The sequence below is a fragment of the Vitis vinifera genome, chromosome 4 (assembly GCF_030704535.1).
Source record: "Vitis vinifera cultivar Pinot Noir 40024 chromosome 4, ASM3070453v1".
In the NCBI taxonomy this organism is placed as follows: Eukaryota; Viridiplantae; Streptophyta; class Magnoliopsida; order Vitales; family Vitaceae; genus Vitis; species Vitis vinifera.
Window position 1 is genome coordinate 15,612,873 of NC_081808.1, and position 23,508 is coordinate 15,636,380.

The 23,508-nt window shown below is 30.9% G+C and overlaps 2 protein-coding genes and 1 long non-coding RNA gene across 3 annotated transcripts; 2 read left to right on the forward strand and 1 right to left on the reverse strand.

Annotated features, from left to right (window-relative positions):
* Positions 1-4,613: 4,613 nt before the first annotated feature.
* LOC109122489 (uncharacterized) lies at positions 4,614-6,011 on the reverse strand. Its single transcript, XR_002029897.2, has 3 exons — positions 5,607-6,011; positions 5,369-5,442; positions 4,614-4,852 (listed from the first exon to the last, which is right to left on the reverse strand). It is a non-coding gene; the product is annotated as an uncharacterized LOC109122489 (long non-coding RNA).
* A 1,511-nt stretch (positions 6,012-7,522) lies between these two features.
* LOC100243401 (GDSL esterase/lipase At5g33370-like) lies at positions 7,523-10,416 on the forward strand. Its single transcript, XM_010650646.3, has 5 exons — positions 7,523-7,848; positions 8,008-8,135; positions 8,248-8,490; positions 9,116-9,368; positions 9,966-10,416. The coding sequence occupies exons 1-5, from the start codon at positions 7,596-7,598 to the stop codon at positions 10,196-10,198; spliced, it is 1,110 nt and encodes a 369-aa protein (XP_010648948.1). The 5' UTR covers positions 7,523-7,595; the 3' UTR covers positions 10,199-10,416.
* A 3,908-nt stretch (positions 10,417-14,324) lies between these two features.
* Positions 14,325-19,056, forward strand: LOC100265728 (GDSL esterase/lipase At5g33370). Its single transcript, XM_002268260.4, has 5 exons — positions 14,325-14,879; positions 14,994-15,121; positions 15,225-15,467; positions 17,016-17,268; positions 18,592-19,056. Exons 1-5 carry the CDS (start codon positions 14,582-14,584, stop codon positions 18,822-18,824), a joined length of 1,155 nt encoding a protein of 384 aa, XP_002268296.2. The 5' UTR covers positions 14,325-14,581; the 3' UTR covers positions 18,825-19,056.
* Positions 19,057-23,508: the final 4,452 nt, after the last annotated feature.

Genomic DNA, 23,508 nt, shown 5'->3' on the forward strand with positions numbered 1-23,508 from the left:
AGAGGTGGTGACATAAAACCCCCCACTAAATAAGACCTATAGAGGCAATTAGAACCAAAACCCCCATTAAAAGTTCTCTATGGAGGTGGCCAAAACCAAAACCCCCATTGAAAGTTCTCTATGTGGGCAACCACATACATAACCACCGATGAATGTTTGATATTTTGTAGTATGAAAAACACACCTACAACTATATACTTCCCTTATTCAAGTAATTATAATAGGGGAAAAGGTTCATGGCTACATAAACCTTTTGTTTGTACCACCTATTAAGACGCTTTGTTGTGGCCACATTTTATTGCAACAATAAGGTATGATGGCAACAATTTTATCTATAGGCGCGAGTCTTGACCGCCTCTATAGGCACCACTTCTTGTAATGCCTTAAAATCACCTTAAATTGAATACCTTTGTTTTGTTTAAGATGTAGAAAAGACTTGTTACCTTGTAAAGGATCAACTCTTGGATCTCCAAGTTATTAAAAGTAGTAGAAGGATATAAGAGCAAATAATGATTAGCGTTGTCAAACACTATATATAGAAATAATGTTTCCTTCAAATTTTTATTATTTAACACTCTTAAATAATATGTATGAAAATAATATGATATTTTTTAAAATTATAAGATAATAAGATATACAACTTTTAACATGTAGATAAAATTAAATATTGTAAGTTTTCTTTCATCCTAAATATATCTTCATACTAAAATATTATACTTGTTTTATTTAATAAAATTTAAAATATTAATATATTTATATTTAACCTTATAATTTAATTTGATATAAAATTGAAATATTTTTTAATCTTATTTTTTTATAAATAATTTTAATTTTGTATAAAATATAAATTATATATTTATTATATCACTGATTTGATCAAAGTTTTAACTACCAGTTCGACCATTAAACCATGAATAAATAACTTTTTTTGATTCGGTTCAGTTCTAAAAAAATGATCATGGTTACTCATAATAATTATATTAGGTTAATCTTCATTCTTTCAAACATAAATCTAAAGTCATTAATTTAGATAAACCTACCTAAGACATAAACTCATATAAAATCAACCTCACGCAACCTAGATTAAAGTCCTCCCAAATTTGCCATTAAAGAAAGAAATATTTTTAAGTTGAAAAGAAGTGAATTGGAGACTTGTGGAAAATTCTTGTTTCTCACTCTTGATCATTATGCACTTATTATACCTTCTCCTTATTTTTTTTTTATTTGGACCAACTTTTAGGCTCTACCAAATTTTTACTTTTATTTTTAAATAAAAGGTCATGTAAAATGGTGAAATTACCCTTTTCTTCACCCTCAATTTAAATTCACCCTAGTTTTAATTCTTCATTTGTTTCTTATTTCTCTTTCCTATCTTTTTCCTTCCTCTAACTTATTTTCTTTCTTCCCCTTCACTAAAAATTCAAAAAGAAAAAAAAGAAAAGGAAAAAGACAAAAAGAGCATGAAAAAAAAGAGCAACTACATATGCCGATAGACTATGACTACAAATTGTACTAGTGGCTATGGTTGCTCCCTTTTTTTATTTTTTATTTATTTTTGAATTTGAAGTGTGTAAGAAGATAGGATGAAAGAGAAGGGAAAAAAAGGCAAGGGAAAGGAAAGGAAAGGGAAGGGAAGGATTAAGGTTAGGATTTTCTAGTTTGTAGTTGTGGATTAAGATTGGAGAAGGTAATTTCATCATTTTTTGTTCTTATTTATATTTTAAAAAATGGATGAGGTCTAAAGGGGGTTAACATGGTGTTGAAAGATATTGAATTTTCTTTGATTCTTACTAAAGGAAATATAAAAAGGCACTCTATTAAGACCTTTTTGGTACTATAGTTGTATCTTAGGAAAAAAAACTTGAGAAAATAAAAGTACAAGGAAACTTGTAGATAATAAAACAAATTGCTTTCAAATAGTACAATTTACAAATGCAAATTCTTTCAATTCCTGCTCCTCCCAATTCTCCTTTCCAAATAATGAGCCTCACAAGGTTTGGGCTAATAATTTGTTAAAATGGATGAAATACTTCTCATCTATGTGAATTTATCCATTCTCATGTTTTTGTTTTAAGAGTAATCCATTTTTGACATAAATGTCATTGACTATTTTTAGTATTTATAATATGTTTTAAAAGAAATTGTTATTTTTACAAGAAAACAATAAGAACATTTTTTGTTAAAATGAGACCAAAAAATGATGAAAGGTTTTATATTTATAAAATTGGGTTTTCAATGACCATTTTAATCAAATAATCCTAATTTCTTTTCACTCTAAATTCTATAACATTGAAGGAGTATCGATCATATTAAAGTTTTATATCTTCGTCACATTATTCGTATTCTTATCACTTTTTTTGTTATACCTTGACCATATCCATTGTATCTTAGCAACTTATTTCGTATTTTAGTTATGTACATTCTTTTCTCTAGTTTTAAACCTTTAATCATATTTTTCATATCTCAATCAAATTCATATTTTACACATGTTCAAGTAAAGCTAAAATTGCGCATTCAACTTTGTCCAACAAATGTTTTTCCTGCTCCCAAATTCTCCCATCCCAAAGTGAAGCATTTATAAACTAAACATGCTTTCCAATATACTTCATTTAGGATAGTCACCAAGCAACTCTGAGGAGGAATCTTAACCTCAAATAAAAATTTACAGATAATTGATGGTGGACAGCCTTAACCAAATGAAAAAAAAAAAAAAAAAAGAGGACAACATACAAGAAGAGATTAAAAGCTTACATGAGAGTCACTCCATGGAGGGTTGAGTACATCTATTGGTTTCACATGAGACTCTATTGTATCATTCTGTTGAGACTCTCCTTTCAAAGAACCTATAGGTTATGTTTGGTTCTCAGAAAATTTGAAGGAAAATGAAAAGGAAAAAAAATACAAAGGAAAAATAGAAAGAAAGAAAAAATGAAGGAAAATAAAAAAATAGATTAAAAGTTTATAAATTATTTTTTTTGTTACTTCAAACTTATTTTATTTATTTTAACTCATCAATATAAAGATTAAATAATTTAAAAATACATAATTTTTTAATTAGTTTTAATTATATTTGATTTTCTTTGATATTTTCATAAGATAATCAAACATGAAAAAATAATTTTTCTTTACATTTTTTTTCTTTCCTTAGTATTTTCCGGGAACCAAACATAACCATAAAAAAAAGAGTTGGTATTCCAACATGATTAACCATAATATGAACCCATGGAAACATGCATACATGAAAATTTTCTTTTCAATAAAATATATTTATAAAAAGAAAACAATATCTTCAACCTTCATTTCTCAATTTCTACTTTGGCTCAAAACCATGACAGCCTAGAGCTAATGTTAACATAATTTAAATAACCATTACAAAATTCTGTTTAGCCTTGTTTTATACACATAATATTCAGATACAAACATGTAGAAACTTTATGTATTCTCCCAAATTAAGTTTTCTTAAAAAAAAAAAAAAAAGTTGAACACAAAACACCTACTTTTTCTCATATTCTCTTTCAACCTCTCTCCCAAAGAAAAGGCAGAATAAGATTAAATAAATAAATAGAACATGACAAAAAAGAAGCAGCCCCTTGATAATAGGTTCCTCGCTGGAAATATGAAGTATGGTACAAATATGCTTAGCTAATGTAATGATAATCCAACAATTCATTATCTCCAAATGGCAATCATTTCTACAAGGGATTTGAGTCCTCAAAATATATTAACACTTAAATTGAGGTAGGTGAGGTTGTTGTCTGCCTACCAAGAAAAGAGGGGAATCAATTTTCCTACCATCACCAGTTGAATAATTATTAATTAATAGCCGAAAAAGGTTGGAGTGTTTGACTTCCACCATTTAAAGTGAACCTTACAGCCCTGTTTGGCTGTCCCTCTCTTGACAAGGATCTAATTTCCAAACAACTTCCTAATAATTTGTTTTTCACTTTTTTTCATTTTTAGTTTACTACCTTGGATTCCAAAAGAAACAACTGAAGGAAAAATAGTGAATAATCCCTAGTGGCTCCAGTACATGTTTGGAATGCAAGAAAATACTATCAGTACAACTTCATGCTTAATTGTTCTTAAATGCTAGGGTTTTTAAAGTTTGGGAATTATTTCTTTTGTCAGACTATTTGATGCAATTGTAACTTCTAACGAACCTTTTTTTTTTGACATAATTTATATATATAAAATGTTTATTGCTAAACAGGAATAGAACCTACAGAATGATCTTCGTAATCCCCCATCAAGCCATCTTTGGAAAATAGTTAACCAAAGGGGTAGGCCCACATTGAGATGCTCAAATGTGACTTTGCATATACAAAAACAACTATAGCCAATTTATTAATGAAGGGGGCGGGGCCAAAAGTTCATGCATGGGAATATTAATCTTCCCAATTCATGCAGGTGATATTACAGTGCATCATCTATGATGTTTTCCCCCAATATGTTTCTTTTGTCGATAATGAAAAAAAGTTTTCCTTGAGTGATTACAGCTATGAATTTGGAATTAAATATGGTCTAACCAGAGTTGATGTGAACTTTGGGTCCATGTATCTCTATGGTGTAACTTAACCACAAAGTTTGTCGAGTCTTAAGTCGAGCCCAAACCCTAAGATATAAGCACTATTTATTTCGATTCCAAAATATGGTTGTGGTTTACATCAATTAGGTCACAATCATATATAACGTTCAATCAACATACATCCTGTTGGTGCACAACCTTTCTGCCACCCAACCCGAGCAAGTAGGCTGACCCACGGGTTGGCCATCTTCTATGGTCTGTACCCGTCCACATCCATGTCAATGCAAGTTTCATTCATTCAAATGCTTGTCACCTTTCCGCCCTTTTCTTCTCTCATTATCAAATAAAATCAGTTCTTAATCCAAAATTATAAAGAAAATGACATGATAGGTACCCTATATATATGATCATAATATTCCCACAGAAATTTCAAAACATTTGATCCATGATCAATAAAAAATATTGTTAATTTCTGCTTTGTTGTTGAATACGTTGATCATAGGTGGGGAAGAAAATATTCTCAACTAGGTACTACATGATAACCATGTCCATATTGTCTTTGAACCACACAAAAAGAAAATGTGGAAAATCAATCATACTGTAAACAAATTTGCATGCAAGGCATTGGTGATTGCATGGTCAATTCAATTGAATCTTGAATTCAACTCCCTAAAAGGTTCATATTCAGATGTTGGAAATTTTCCAATTAATGAAACTTTGAACAAGTACATATTCAGAATTAATCTCAATCATATGAACATATAACCCTAATTCAAGTGACAGAAAAAAAAAAAAAAAAAAATCCCTCTCTTAGACAGTTTTTGTCCTTTTGTTATTCATTACCTGTCCTATTTCTCAGTGTGAAGACAAGAAATGGCATGGACATGATCCATGCTCGTCAGTCTATGTACTAAAGCCTGCAGTTTAACCATATAGATGTAAATGAAATTTCAATACCAGCAAATAAGAAGAGAAAAAAACAAACATGTTAACAATGCCAATTTCATTCATTGAATTTTGGCTAGATACGTGTTCACTGAACCAATAGTACTGAGTTCAAAGTAAAAATTTCTGTACTTACCTGCCGTAAGAAAGAAGTAAAGAACTGCTGTACTTGTCTGTGAAATACAAGATAGACGAAAAAGATGTTACATTCATTTCTTCATATCCTAGTTGTTGATGAGAATTTAAGAGCCTGAAAATTTGGGTTCAAGTGAGAGATAGTTGAACAAGTTTGAAGACTGTTTGTTGATCAACAATGCCTGCGTGCAGCTCAGCCATTATGTTTGTTGGCAGTTTGGTGGAGAGAAAAAGGGGTGGGGGGGTGGTTTCCTTCAAGTTCCAATTTTTACAGTTTCTTTGCAGTATGGAAAAAGTTTTTGATCCTAGTAGCTATTGATTTTTGTGAATTTGGGGTTCATGGACTTTGAATTATGCCATTTACAGAACCGAGTGGAACAGATGGAGTAGGAATTTGAATTTTAAAGCTGCAATATTTCTTGCAACCAAATATAGGTGAAGGAGTAGGTTGTAAGTTGCTGTCTATTTGCTATGCCGTATATTTTGGACACAATGCTAAGTTGTCCAAGTTACCAAATCTTTTTTCTTATTGAAAATACAAATACTATGATTAATAAAGAACGGAATCATTGTGGAGTTAATAACTTGGGCGCATAAAATATTATTTTGAAGATGAACAAAAATTGGTTTGAATCATATGTTGAACAGAAGTTAAAGCGTGGTTTTGAAAACGTACGAAAAGATAAGAAGAGAATTAACGAAAGTATGTTACGAAATTTGAGGACATCTCCAGAATGTTTTCTTAATTTTTTTTTTTTTTTTTTTTTTTTAAGGTTTCTAAAAGGTTTTCCTAGTGTATTTCATAAATTTTCAAAAAGTTCCATGCTAGCTAGTCTCAAAAGGGGTTTGAGGAATCTGGATTTCCATCTAAAACTTTCTTAATTGCCAACTGTCTATGTTGACTTCCATAAGTTAACTGCATCCTTTATTAGATTGCTTTTTTCCAAATGAATACATGAAATACAAAATGACATAAAATTTCAATTTCCATAAGCTATTATTACATTCTTTGCAGTGTGATATTATATACATATGTATCATACATATTTGAATATATGACCATATCCTTGTATCAACTAGATGATCCAATGGGGAGGAAAGTGATGCTTGAGAGTTGTTGAAATGGAGCCCCACCCTATTTATGTTGATCACATGGGCACCTTATTTACGGCTTTCCCATCTGCAATCTCTTGGTTAGAAGACCCTTTAGCCAAATGATACTCATCTGTTTATTTAGTATGCATGGGAGAGTTTAATCAAATTAAAATTTGTGCTTGTGCTGCAACCCTAGTATGAAAATGACAAATTTGAATCGAAAACCCAACATATGGAAATAGAGAAATATTTTGAAAATGTTGCATGTTTGATGAAGGGGAAAAGGATGAAAATAAAGAGACCAACCATTGATTTTTTTTTTTTCTTTTGTCCATCCATTCCTGACCTAATTGCAGAAGAAACACAATCCGAATTTAAGGAATCATCACATTTTTTACTGAACTTTGATGTGTTACAAACATTAGAGAATATTAAAATCATCATATATTTGGTTGCATTTATGGTGACCCTAGATTAGATTTAATCGGTGGATATATCTTCAATTTTGTAGTCACCAGCATTCTCATCAAAGAAGCAGGTTTAAGTCACAAAGAAAGTTGTCATAGAACTGGCTGTATCAGATGTATATGCATTCTTATCAGCAGTGTCACGCACAACTGTAAGCCAATGTAGAGAAAATTCAACTCTCCTACACAACCCTTCACTACAACAAACTGTAACTACTTATATCAGCTTTCATTTGTTTGGTGGGCCTCTCCTCTCTCTCTCTCTCTCTCTCTCTTCAATGTTGGTAGAAAATAGTCATTAATATAGTCTCAAGTGACGACAATTCTAGATTTTATATAAACCCCTTCACCCCCCCATGTTCCTTAGTCCACAGCATCAAAGGTAGTAATTTGTTTACATAACAGAGCAGCTCTAGGTTTGCACAACCATGTCAATGGACAGCTCAGTGGTTTTTTTCAGTTCTTGGATGATTCTAGCTCTATTGCTTGCATTAGGAACAACTGCTCCTCAAGCCCATGCTCGAGCTTTCTTTGTGTTTGGAGATTCGCTTGTTGACAGTGGCAACAATGACTACTTGGTGACGACTGCCCGTGCTGATTCTCCTCCTTATGGTATTGATTATCCAACTCACCGACCCACTGGCCGCTTCTCTAATGGCCTCAACATTCCAGACATTATCAGTTACGGTTTTCATCTATGCTGCATTTTTGTTTCGAGTGCAATCTCATTCTTGGTACTGAATGGAAAATTTGTGCCATGTTAGACTAGAATACTTGGTCATACAGATGGCATGAAATTAATTTCTAGTTTATATTAATGTTGATCGCATGTATTTTCAGGTGAACAAATCGGGGAACAACCCACATTGCCCTACTTGAGTCCAGAGCTTACAGGAGAAAGACTACTTGTTGGTGCCAACTTTGCTTCTGCTGGAATTGGAATACTTAATGACACTGGAATTCAGTTTGTACGTCTAATTTTTTTCTTTAAAAAAAACATCTTTGTTTATTTGTTGTCTAAAAGTATTTTTCTTACTTTTGAAAACGGTCTCATTTTTCTATTTTATAAACTGTTTGCAGCTAAACATAATTCGAATCTACAAACAATTGGAATACTTCCAACAATACCAGCAAAGGGTGACAACTCTCATTGGAGCTGCACAGACTGAACGACTAGTAAACCAAGCGCTCGTCCTCATTACTCTCGGTGGCAACGATTTTGTCAACAACTACTACTTGGTGCCCTTCTCAGCGAGATCTCGCCAATTCTCTCTCCCAGATTACGTTCGCTATCTCATCTCTGAGTACCGAAAAGTCCTAAGGGTAAGTATAGTTTCCTTATCACCATTGCTGGGTTTCAATCGAGTAGGTCACATTAAGCCTATGCACATGTTTAAAGTAGTGACAATCCTGCATATCCTTCTTCATTGCCCGAGTCGCCCTCATTCATAAATGACCCGACTAGCATCCCCCTTTTTGCTCAAGCTTTACCCGGTCCATCGTCATCAGCTTCTTATTTTGAACCAAGCCAAACACTCTTCGTCTTTCCTGAATCAGTATGGTTGACTCCAGTGATGATAGGTTGTCATCCTCTTCTTTTTAGCTAGTTACTCTCTTGCCATGGTAGCTTGTTATGTACTAGATGAAACACTTAATATTTAGCCTAGCTACCTTCCCTTCATTCAATGTGGTTAAAAGTCAATATCCTACCAACATTAATAGTAAAAATAAATTTTATGCACGACTCCCTAAACAATTAAACCTTTTATAATAGTGCACAAATTTCTTTAATTTTAAAGAAAAATAATATATACTACGAACACATTTTTCCTCTACTTTTCAAAGCATAGGTCACCTCAAAAGCATGACCTATTAGAAAATGAGAGATAGGAAACTAATGTATATCAAGCTAGCTAACAAAATAATATTACTTGTTATGCTATGACAGAGGCTATATGAGTTGGGAGCACGAAGGGTCCTGGTGACAGGCACCGGGCCAATGGGCTGTGTTCCAGCAGAATTAGCTATGCGCAGCAGAAACGGGGAATGTGCAGTGGAACTGCAGAGGGCTGCAGATTTGTTCAACCCGCAACTCGTCCAAATGATCAATGGACTCAACAATGAAATTGGTGGAGATGTGTTTATTGCTGCAAATGCATTTAGAATGCACATGGACTTCATCAGTAACCCCGGAGCATATGGTACGTTGAACGTAGCTAGCTCCATGGCTTAATTTTTTGTTTCAATTACTTTTCCCATATAGAGAAAGCCAAAGCAATTTCAGAAAGAGTTAAAAAGATGCAACAACACAGCCATAATAATGGCAACTGCTCTTGAGAAGTGGAAGCTAGAGGCTGATTCGGATGCTAGGACCACCATGAGTCTTTGATGGACCCTCTACCCTCTATAGTTAGAGAACCTTAGGCCCTTCCTTTCATTGCTAACATTAAAGGACTTAATACTATATAAGCATGTGCAAACAAATACTATATAACATTAAAGGACATACCAAAACCATCTCTATTAATTAGGCCGACCCTACACAGGCCAAAACAGCCTGTAATTTGACTCTGAGCTTTTACATTTTACCATGGAAAGCATTAGTAGAGGGGCCTACTCAATTGAATACATGTACATAATTAGCTTGATCGAGCAATTCTCCCATCATCTTAAAAGTGCTGGTTCTTTTTTGTAGACACATCAACATAAGTCTATAGGTGTTCTTCATACATTAGTTAGATAATGAGACATGGTCTTATTCAAAATCTATACCAACGAGTGATGTTTGGCTTGGCTAGGGTTTGTTACATCAAAGATAGCATGTTGTGGGCAAGGACCCTACAATGGGCTAGGGCTGTGCACCATTGCTTCCAACTTGTGCGCGAACCGAGACATATACGCGTTTTGGGATGCATTTCATCCATCAGAGAGGGCCAACAGATACATTGTGCGACAGATCCTGAGCGGCTCAACGGACTATATGCACCCCATGAATCTCAGCAACATCATGGCATTGGATTCAAGGACCTAATATATAGTTGTTAATCTTCCTTTAGCTTCTATATATTTATATATGGATATAAATATGTCTTTTTATTGTCGTTTTGTGTGTTTGGATGTTAAGAAACTTGAAGTGTGATGTCTCAAAATTAAATGTATTGACCGGTGGGCAAGCATAAGGTTAGATTCTTCATCAATAACTTGTATGGAAGCAGTTATATATATGAGCAATTTCAGTTTGTTTTTGCATGTGAGAATTTTCAACGCATCTCATCATGAATCATGTCAATTTTTTCATTCCTACACTTCACCCAAAAAAAAGAGAAAAAAAAGAAAGAAAGAGGAAATTAAGAAAATGCCCATGCCCATTTGATATAAGGTTTCAAATAACTAATTAATGAAACAAAATATTGGCTTACAATGCGTTTCATAATGATTTTATGAAGTATTTTTAACATTTTTTATGGTTATAAGATAAAAATTTTAAGTGTTAAAATGAGTATAAACACTTTCTACAATCTCTATCAAATGCACTCTTAATGATCTGCATCAACCATCCATTTTCCTCTATATATGGATAAATAACTTGAAAGTTGAAAACATACAAGTTTTCCAAATAATTTCCAATCATATGTTTTCTTATTCTTGTGCAAATTGAAAGATATGGTACAGTTACAAATGCACTCTTAAGAATTTTTTTTTTAATTCTCTAATAATTTTTTTTAGAATTAAATATAGCACCCAAAAGCAAATACTTACAAATGGCAATTTCATAAGTCCGGCCTAAGGCTTCATATGGTACGTACTGTTCTTCTAAAATTATGGCTTTGATCATTTTCTACTTCAACTTCTTATCTTACTAAACCAAAAGGAGAAAAAATATCCCCAAAGACCCAGATATTTCTGAGTCCACAGCCATTGAAATGAGTTAGGCTAATAGTATATAAGATGCTCAAATCAGACCTCATTGACCCCTCCATTGATTTGATCTATAACTTTAGGCAAAAATATTAATTAGGGCACAAGCCAAAACTTCATATGGGACCATGAATAGCTACTTCTGTGGCACGTCACCAATATCATCAATATGTATGTTCCCTGACCATTTGTTTCTTGTTTCATTATTAATGGTATGATAACACAGCTATGTATTCATATAAAAATATCAATTTTCAATAGGGTCTAAACCCACAAAAATGATGTGATTTGGCTCTATAAATTTCATTGAAAATGAAATTTAGTTTGGAATTTTTGGGTATATATGATTCCAGTTTACATCTGTTTGGTCACGATCACAATATCTTATACTCAGTTTCTATGATTTTTCAAATGTTTGTAGTCTCTTCTCCTCTTTTTCTTTGTCTTTTTTAATTTATAATTGAAATAAATGGACCCATAATGTAGAATTAATGCAATAAAGGTTTGTGGATGTGTGTCAAGACTATGACCTATGGAAATAATTTTATTATATTTTTTGAAAAATTAAATTAAATTAAATTTCGATATATGGTATTACAATTTACAAGCATACTACTTGTGGCCTATATATAGTTCATCATTAAGGAATGGATGAAAGGTGGGTTAAAGAAATACAAGTTCTAGATAAGTTTTAGTGAAATAAATTTTGTTACATTATTTTTTAGTCCATTTAAAGTGGTACAGATTAAATCATTTTTAATTTGAATTGTTTTTATTAATAGTATTTTTTTAAAAAAATAAAATCATTTAGGTGGTGTTTGTGTTTTTACTTAATTTTAAATAGAACTTAAAACTAAATAGTAATTAATAGTGTTAAGTATTAAGTGATTTATTTTTGTAATATTTTATTTATATTAAGCGATTAAAAGGTTTTTTTTTAAAAATCAATATATTAATTTTTCGAATTAAAAAAAATTAAATATTTTAAAATTTTTTATTCAACAAAAAATTTACAATAAGTCAATAAAAATAATAGAAAAACAAGTAACTTAAATTTTAAAAACAAATTACTTTCAACAAAAATTATAAAAACAAACACTTTCTTAGTATTTGAATATAAACAAAAGATATATAATTAATAAATAAGTAAAGTGTACATTTCATATTAATTAAGAAAATTGCAGTCGTGTGTCAACCAAATTTCACCAACATTTTGTAAATATTCCGAATTTTAAAGCCACTGAGGAGGTAAAAGTATTCTTGTGGTTGCCTTCAGTAACAGTAACAGCAATGGTTTTAAGAACAGAAATATGAAGACATTTGCTAGGTGAGAATTTATGAGCCTCAAAGTTAGGCTGTTCCAAAGTTTCCATGCATATATGCTTTGATTACATTCACTAGCTCTTTAGAAATTTTTGCACAACCAAAATGAAAATTTATTTGAGTTGTAAAAAACTAGTAACTTTCATTTGAGCTTCTAATATTATTTTAGAAAAACAAATCGACAAAGAAAATTTAATTACCATTTTCACTTATATCCAAATTCCTTTATGTTGTGTTTGGTTATGGGAAAAGTTTGAAAGAAAATGTAAGGAAAAGTAAATAGAAGGGAGGAAAAAATTGATTTAAAATCAATAAACTATTTTTATATACTTCTTCAGATTTTTTTTTATTTTTTTATATAAAGATTAAATAATTTAAAAACATAAAAGTGGAGATAATAAGGGTCTATTTAGGAACTATTCTTGAAAATAGATTTTTGTTCTAAAAAAAAATGTTTGGCAAACAAAAACTATTTTTTCTTTTCTATTCTTAAGAATAGAAAATATGTTGTTTTTAGATAATATTTTTTAGTTATTTTATGTTTTTATTTATTTATTCTCTAAGGACCCTTTAAAAATAATAATTATACAAATATATAGAATAATTAAAACTAAAACACTAGATATAAATTTATTTTTAAAACGTATTTAAAAATATTAAAAATAGATTAAAAACATTTTAAGTTTTTAAATAAATTTTTATTTTACAAAAATCATAAAATAGTTTTCAAAAACTATTTTTCAAAATTATTTTAAAAAATAATTACCAAATAAACTCAAAAAGAATTAGGAATTTTTTTCTTACATATCTACTCTCAATTAACTAAGATATTTTGGTGTCATTTTTTTTTTAAAGTCTAATTTTATTTTCAAATGTTTCATTGATGATTCATGAGGGTAGGTAGATTGGACCCCACCCCATTTATGATCATCACATGGCAACTTTATCTCAACCCATGTATCTGCCTCCCTCATAAATAATAAAGTTTCCCTGGAACCCAAAGAAATCTCTATGCATCTAATCAGTCTTTATTTAGTTCAAAAATGACAAGGCTGATAGCTTCATTTCTTCTCATAATCCTAGCTATGAAAGTGACCAATTAAAAAGCAATACCCCAAAAAATGTATCATTCAAAACCCAAAAGAGAAATAAATTTCTTTAAAAAAAATATGTTGAAGCCTAGGTTTGAGACATGTCTTTGCTTTTGCAAATCATTTATGTGTGATTGTCACATTAGGCTAAAATAATTTTCAAGTGTTTAGGTGGAAGCTGTTGATGATGACTCAAGGATGTTGGAAGGCATTTATTGTGGACTTCATTATAGGAGCATGAAAGATGTGCTGCATTTATGCTGCCTCTATGATTGATCAGGATTTGGAAAATGATATCTTTTTTGAACTATATATTTGCTCTTAATTTCAGATAGATATTTGAACCATCTTTTGTTTTATCCTTCATTTGTTTTCAGCTTAGATTAATTAATTAAATATGGAATCTTCCATCCCCGTTCCAACTGCTCATCACCTGACCCAAATCTAGAGTCTTAGTTAAATTTTTAAAAATGGACTTTAATGTTTTTAGTCTATTTTTAAATATATTTTAAAAATAATTTTTATATTTAACATTCTATTTTCAATTATTCTATATATTTATATAATTATTTTTTAAAACAATTCTAAAAATAAGTGAAAATAACCTAAAATAAATAGGAGTTCCTAAAAACATGTATTCTGTTTTTAAGAGTAAAAAACAGTTTTTTGGTCGTTGAACATCTTTTTTTATTTTTTTTATTTTTCATTTCGAGAGAACCAAAACTTGTTTCAAAAACAGTTGTTAAATAAAACCTTAATTTTTGGTTGTAAGGTTCGTCGGTGACAATCAATGGAGCATATCAGTAATCACCGTCAAACTGCTGTCTCAAAACCAGGCTAAGAGTTGATTTTTCTCAAGCATTTTCGAAACGGAGCATAAGGGCACCATGCATGGAGAATTATCCAGCTAAACAACCTACCACCAGGCCATACTATTGAACACAACTTGCTGGAGTTGCCTAGCTAGCATCTTCATGTCAGGGTGGCCCTCACCTCCACTTCAACTGTGGTAGAAGAAGCCATTAATATGGGATTTAATTGATCAACCCCTTATATATATCCATCCACATTCTCTTCACAACATGCCAGAGGTGTCTCTACTGACAAACCCAGTTGTTTCTAACGGTTCCCCCATGGACAAATCCTCAGTCTTTGCAGGTTCCTGGCTGGCTTTAGGGCTGGTGCTGGCATGGGCACTTGTTGCACCTCAAGCTGAGGCTAGGGCCTTCTTCGTTTTCGGTGACTCGCTTGTTGACAGCGGAAACAATGACTACTTGTTCACCACCGCCCGCGCTGATTCACCCCCTTATGGCATTGATTACCCTACTGGTCGTCCCACTGGACGTTTCTCCAATGGCCTTAACATTCCTGACATTCTCAGTAATCTGTCATTTATTTATTTTGGTTTATCTTACGTTTATATATACACCTTGTTCATGATGTTTCAATGTCGTTACCATGCATTTTAATGCTGATATCGCGTGATTCTACTAGGTGAGCAAATTGGGTCTGAACCAACTTTGCCATACTTGAGCCCTGAGCTCACCGGAGAAAGGCTACTCGTCGGTGCCAACTTTGCATCTGCAGGCATTGGGATCTTAAACGACACTGGAATTCAGTTTGTGAGTCCACTTTGTTTTCAAAATATTACTTCAAAAAATAAGAAAAGTACTTTTATAATATGACACTAGACTAACAATTGCCTTAAAAATGGTACATTTTCAGCTTAACATAATCCGAATATGGAAGCAGTTGGAGTACTTCCGACAATACCAGCAAAGGGTGAGTGGTCTGATTGGAGTGGAGCAGACTCAGCGACTAGTAAACCAGGCGCTGGTCCTCATCACCCTGGGGGGCAACGATTTCGTCAATAACTACTACTTGGTCCCCTACTCAGCCAGATCTCGCCAATTTTCTCTACCAGATTACGTCCGATACCTCATCTCTGAGTATCGAAAAGTTCTAATAGTAATTCTCTTCATCTCTTATACTTCGTTTTATGTCCATTGTTGCTTGATCTTCACAGAGTTAACCTTTGTTTTCAAGTTGGCCAATTTGGCTGGACATGGAATAAATAATTGAAAAGTAAACATATCATATTTTATGAATTGATTTTTAATTTACCCTTTTGAATTATTATTTTATATGTCATTTTGGAGAAGTACTTTTTTTGTTTGACCCACTTGTTGACTTTTTGGGGGTAAAACAGTCATTTTATAGAAAAATAAATATAGGAGAGTACCTTTTTTAGTTTGACCCGCATTTTGAGTTTTTAGGGGTAAAATAGTCATTTTATAGAAAAATAAATATAAGGGAGTACCTTTTTTAGTTTGACCCGCATTTTGAGTTTTTAGGGGTAAAATAGTCATTTTATAGAATAAATAAATATAAGTGAGAAGTACTTGTTTTAGTTTGACCCCTTTTTAAGTTTTTAGAGGGTAAAACAGTCATTTTATAGAAAAACTAAATATAAGGTTCAATGGTTTTTAAAACTTATATTCAAATTAATCTCTCTATTATTAAGAAGTCATATCATAAAAATATTTTTTGAAATAATTTAAGTTAAAGTCTCAATTACAAACTGATATTTCTTTTTTTTTTTTTAACTAAAACCGTAATTGATAATTAAGGTTTTATTTGTGAACTGAAACTTCAATTGCCAACATATATTTCATTTTTTTTTTAATAAAAATCATTTTTCTTTTAACAAAAATCGAAATTAGAAATTAAGGTTTTATTTTTTTTAACTGAACTCTCAATTCACAATTGAAGTTTTATTTTTTATAGAGAGAATAAAGTAAATTAAAAGAATAAAAAAATAATTTAGTTAACATGGATCCAAAGGGCTACTTTACGTATTATAAGTTTCAAAAACAGTTCAATCTCTATATTATGCATGCAAAAAGGCTAATTATGACTCAGAATTAATTGACTTGAATAGTAGCCAGGTTGAGGAATTTGGGTACTAGTTTGACAAAGTCAACATTAAATAGTTTGCATTTTTAATTGATTTTTGTGGATATATAAAGTTTTTAAATACGTGTTACCTCAAGAATGGGTAGTGAGAAGGCAGACTACGACAATTCAGGAATCAATGGAAGAGTCATGTGTGGTTGGTGAAACCATTAAGCATCGTGTTGGACATAAATGTGCATTGAAGTCATTGTATTCATGCATTTATGATCATTTCTTCAACATGCCTCTTTAATTTTATTTTTTTATTTTCTAATAACATGCTTGGTGGGTCTTTCCTTATTTTCCTCATTAAATATAAGACAATGATGTGTTTTGCCATATGTTTATTTCAATTATTTTAATTAAAATTATAAAGAAAAACTAGGTTTACTTTTAGCATTTAAGAAAAGTCAAATATTTTATTTTTTTATTTCATTAAATTTAAAAAAAAAAAAAAAAAACTATCTGAAGTCTGAAAGGAAGTTGCTTCCCGCAAAAAGTTACAAAACAAATAACACCCAAGATGTAGTAGGTAAAGATTAACAAGCTTGGACATTGCAGAGGCTATTCGAGTTGGGAGCTCGCAGGGTTCTGGTGACGGCTACGGGACCATTGGGGTGTGTTCCGGCAGAGCTGGCCCTGAGGAGCAGAACTGGAGAATGTGCCATCGAATTACAACGTGCGGCAGGCTTGTTCAACCCCCAGCTTTTTCAAATGTTGGACGGGCTCAACAATGAAATCGGTTCACAAGTATTTATTGCTGCGAATGCATTTGGTATGCATATGGATTTCATCAGTAATCCTCAAGCATATGGTATGTGCAACAACTAGTACTAGCCTTATTGCATGCATATTTTTCTAGTTTTTTTGCATGGTTGGTTCATTGTAGGGCAAGAAGGGGTCAACTTGGTAGCTAGCCATCTTAATTATATATGGGACCATCCCTGTATTATAAATAGGGTTCAAAGTTTTATGGGGAATGGGACACCTGTGAGTGGATCACTCTCATGAATTTCTCACCAAACAAACATTAAGAAGAAAATTTAGGAAAATTATATACCCTTTTGGACAAATAATAATGTGTACCCTTTTCACCTGGGAATTTTGCGGGCCATGGGACACCTATGAGGGGGTTACTCATGAATTTCTCATCAAACAAACATTAGAAAGAAAATTTAGGAAAATTATATACCCTTTTGGACAAATATTACTGTGTACCTTTTCACCGTCGAGTTTTATGGCCCATGGGATACCTATGAGGGGTATGGGCCATGGGACACCTATGAGGGGGTCACTCATGAATTTCTCACCAAACAAACATTAGAAAGAAAATTTAGGAAAATCATATACCCTTTTGGACAAATATTAATGTGCACCTTTTCACCCTGGAGTTTTAGGACACCTATTAGGGGGTCACTCTCATGAATTTCTCACCAAACAAACATTAGAAAGAAAATTTAGGAAAATTATTACCCTTTTGTGTACCTTTTCACATGTTTCTTCTTCCAAATGCAACCATGAAAAATAGCATTTCTAGTATTATTTTATGAAAAATGTGAAGTTAATGGAGGTTCAAGGGAAAAAATAGAAGAAAGAAAAAATGGAGAAAAATAAAATATAGTTTTGGATTAAATATTTTTCTTCTTCACACGCATCTTCAAATTTATTTCTCTTATTTTATTCTCTCTATAGAAAATGAAAATCTAGAAAGAAAATAATCTTTTAAATAATTTCATATTTTTCATGATAAATCAAATGTGATATTTTAGATGTCTTTTTTATTTTATTTTTCTTTTTCCCAATACTTTTTATGATCAAACAAAGCTTAGAATTATGTTTGTTATTAAAAATCAAACATTGATGCAAATAAAATAATACGACTTATATTTATGGACATATGCTAAAAAAATGTTGATTAATTACTAATCAAGTCTACCTTGATCTAATAAATTCAACTATTTACTAGAAAATGTAAGGGCTTAGCATGCATATAACATGATAAATATTTCTAGGTACTTTGGCATGAACTTAATAATATATATTTATAAACTATTTTTCTTTTTCTTTTTTTTGTTTGGTAAAATTAGAAATGTATCCTTTAATATCATCCTAATATGAATGTTATATATATGAGCAGGATTCGTTACATCTAAGGTAGCATGTTGTGGGCAAGGACCTTACAATGGGCTCGGACTTTGTACAGTGGCCTCTAGTTTGTGCCCAAACCGAAATTTATATGCATTTTGGGATGCATTCCACCCCTCAGAAAGGGCAAATAGAATCATCGTACAACGCATATTGACAGGATCAACCGAGTACATGTACCCCATGAACCTAAGCACCATCATGGACTTGGATTCAAGGATCTAAAAGATTATGGGATCTTTATGATGTTATTTGTAATTGATTAATATCATATACTTCCCTAGAGTTGTAGGTTAATTTGATGTTTATGCATGTATGGTTGTCTTAAACTTCTAAGCTCTTTTGTTAGATGGTCTAAGCTCTCCAGCCCAAATACTTAGTCAATAACAAAAGGCTAAGGGGCAATTGCAATTTATTTTGGACATTGTTGAATGTTAAGTTTCTATTATTATTATTATTATTATTATTATTTTCGAGTTGGCATAAATTAGTAAGATGTAATATTGCACTTCTAAATCCACCATTTGCCAAAAAAAGCCTTTTGACATGTCATAAAGCTAAAATAGATTCTTCAATTTCTCTTTTCAAAATTTTTTTCTAAATATTATTGGGCCTAATTTTAATTACCTAAAAGCTCTTATGAACCATTAGATGTTTAGGATAACCCTAAAACATTGAAATGTAAAAGGATTTGAGATCTAATTAAACTCTTCTTTTGATAAAATTAAGAACGATATTGAAGGACAATCTTAGGAAGAAATTTATGATAAGTCAACCTTGACTAAGCCCTAAATGATAATTCAAAAGCTCAAAGGAAATCAAATCTATTAGAGCTTAATACAAGCAATTTTAGTAGCCTCAATATCAACATTCCAAGTTTGACAATGGTCAATCATTCCATAAATAGAGAAGTGTAACCATTAGTGTCAAACTTTAAAAAGTATATGGCTATAAGCATGGGGATCCCATATTCAAGGCTAAATAAAGTTTAAAACTCATTGTTACCTTTTGCAATGTGTGGGAGAACAAAAATCTCATGTCACATGGTAAGATCTAAAGAGCAACATCCTATCTTTATATGCTAGTTATCCAAGACAGAATCAAGAGACCCACCCTACTATATCACAATGAATGTGATTAGACAACCAACATCATTGTTTCACAAGGGATGACCCCTAATTTATTACGTAACAGTCAAATCCTTAGGGACAGACCAAAGCCTTAAATGAGACATCTTATTGATTACGTAATTGATATTCAAAGCTTATGTCATTGATACCATTCAAAGCAATGCATAACTAATGCCTCCACTTACAAAAGAGGTTTGATCTCCAAAACAAGTTACATACACCAATTCATTTTTAACTATTGATCTCACAATTCAAGTCATGGCTAACTTGATCCTCATAGATGGTTCAACCTAACCATTCCATTCCCCTCACTTCCCTATCTATGCAGATCCACAACAGAAAGAGAAAAATGTGTTAAGTTTGACTGAAGCTAAAAGAGGTTGCAACAAATTGGCTTCATTTGTGAAAATCAAATGTAAAAGCCATCATTCTCTTTCAATCAATTTAGTCATGGTTCAAATTTGAACAAATAGTAGGCGTCCACTTGATGACCCTCCACAATCATAAATCTAAGAAAAGATTGAGGAAATGAAAGAAGATTCTTAAGGGAAAAAAAATAACTCAATAAGTTAAACAAACACAATTAAGAACTTGTTCATGAAAATGCTTGACTCATGGAGAAATTACAAGAAGTCAATCAATGGACAAGCCTCCCTAGTAGGTAGCCATCCCCCACAAAAAGTTGAGTTAGAAAGACTAAATACCAAAGAAGTCATCTTCCTAATTAGCGAGAGTCCACAAACTCTAAATAAGCGCAATGGAGTCCCACCAATGTTGTTGATCTCTTTTATTGGCCAATATGCAAACAGATTGGACTCATAGAAGAAATGATAAAACCACCCTCATATCCCTTCAATAGGTTAGATGGAAAATCAATCTGACCCCCATAAGAGAAATCACCTTACTCATAGTAGTGAGACCTATCACGTATTGCACATTGTTCATGATGGTAGATAGATCGTCCCTATAAAACATCAACATGGGATGTCCTAGATACATAACCTACAAGTGTCTCTCTCTTCATACTACCAAAACATCAAATTCCCTACCAAAGAAGGAATGTATGTCCTTTAGAAAGATTAAGAAATGGCCTAAACATGTTGCACAATAGCCATCGCATTTGCCTCTTATTGGTTAGGAAGGGATCTCAGGATCTTTATCACTTTTCTCGGATTTTATGTGGACCTTTCATAATGCTCGAAGGTTGTTTACTATTTCTATAAACTTAGTAAACATCTCAACAATGTCTCATTATATTTCATGTTAACAAATTCATAACTAGGCATAAGGATGCTAATTTTTTACTCTTTAACTTGGTTAGTTCCTTTATGAGTACTTTCCAACAACCTGTAAATATCCTTGGTAAATTCACATTGGTAAACACAATTATGCTCATTCCTATCAACTACATAATATAAATAGTATATACCTCAAGCATGCAATTGAACTTTCTTTTTGTCAAACTTATTTCATTCTTGAGTAGATTTTGGAATAGCCACCTCATTCTCAATTTTAGTTGGAACATTTGGATCATTTTGGATGAATTCCAATAAATCATCATCAATGAATATTAAAAATTAAGTCATCCTAATTTTCCAATATGAATAATTAGTTCTCGAAAAGAATGAAGGTCTATTGATCGAGAACTCTTCCATATGGGATGAGTGTGAGGATTAGTCATATCATCTTAGATTAAGTCTTCTATAAGAGGTCTATCTTTGATACCAAATGTGAAGTCTAACTAGCCCTACCTAGATTAGTCACTCTAGAGGAGAAAGGAGAGGTAAATTGAGTGAAGGCCAATTTTTATTAAATTTTAATTAAATGAATGCAATGACAATTTAATCAACTATTAGGCAATAAATAAGACAACAAATGTAAAAAAGAGAACGAAGAGAAATTTAAACACAAGATCATTGGGATTTTGATAAAATAAAGTTTAAAACTTTAGTTATTTTAAAAAATAGAATAAAAATATTTTATACAAATTAATTTGGTAAGTCAAAATCTTTTAATTAATAATTAATAATCTTTAATATTTGTCACCTTTAAATAACAATCTCTTCTGAAGTCTACCTTTAATTGGAAAGTCTTCCTTACCTTTTGGATTGACAAAGAAAAATTTTGTCAACTCTCTAAAACCTAAATGTTCTCTTTTTATGTTATTTTGTTCTCTTCTTGAGAAATGAGATGTGGATGGTTTAATCAATCTTCTTATGAACATTCTCGTAGAGAAGACATAATTAAGAGTTATTGAGGTTGTATCATGAAGCAATTATTAATTATTGGTACCTGCACATTGGAAGGGTAATAGTAGTTTTTAGATAACGTGTCTATATATGTCTCTCCAAATCAAGCCAACTTTTTTTTTTTCTCTTTTAAATTTGTTGATTTCAATGTTGATCTATTGTGTAATTTATGCATTTAAATTTATGAGTTTTTTTGTCAACATGTAATAATTTCCTAACAATCTAAAGCTACTATTATTCAAAAGTGAGAAATTGGAACTAAATATAATATTGCTACATAATTTTTATTTTTTTGAAAAAAGAAAAAAAAAAAACAAAAAATGAGTTTCTTGTGAATTACTTAAAGGAAGGTGGAAAATAATATTAAATTTAGTTTGAGTCTTATTATTAGAATTAGTTGATAGAGTTTATTTGGTTAAAATTTGTGAGCCATATTTCAACATCCCATTTTCCCTATCCCGTAAGTTCTCCATTGACTTAAAAACAGAAATATTTGTATTACTTTATTATAAAGTTTTCTATGGTTTAAGTAAAAAAATATAAAAGAAAAAAGTGATATTATATTCAAATAAGGAAGTTGACATGAGAAGTTTATTTAAAGAATCTATAATTAAATAGGATTACCGTTTATTTGATAATCATATGTTTTTATGAGTATAAAAAAATGTTTATTACAGTCATGTGTACATGTTATGGTAGTTGAAAAATAAAAAATGTAAGAATATTAATTTAGGCTATGTTTGATTGACAGAATAAAATAGGATATGATAGGTATATCTTAACATATCGTATTTGATTAGATGAAAAATAAATATCTTAAGATATGATTTCTAATAAGATATGATAATAAATATATATATCCTATGAATTTTAAGGTGGTATATCTAATGGGATATATTATAGTATATTATATTTATATTTAATTTGTAAAATGAATAAAAATATAATATGAAATATATATTATTTTTAATATTTAAAATAAAATTATGTCACATACCAATATTTTTTATTTAAAAAAATGAAATTTCTTTTATATTTAACAATATTTATGATTAAAATATTTAAACTTTATAAATAAAAAAAATTAGATAATGTTATTCAATATATAAAAATAATTTATAATATCAAATATTAATATTATTTTATTTTATTAATATTTTTTAGTTTTTTTAACCATAAATTTAATTTATAATAAAATAATTATTTTACAAAATAAGAATATAAAAAAGAAAATTTTGATTAAAAAAAAATAAATTTATGACACATGAGATTTGCAGATCTCATATCTTAGTATGAAATTAACATATCTCATGTGGAGCGGATTAAAAAAAATGGATAATGTATTCCACCACTTATCATATCTCATATTTCTTAAAAATAGGATATGATAAGTAAGAATAACTTATCATATCACATCACTAAAGTTTAAAATAAAGGTAAATATGGATATATCGGTACTTGAATTTACGGATATCGGAAAATATATGTGGATATTTTATATTGGTAAAGTAAAATTTTTCAAAATTCATG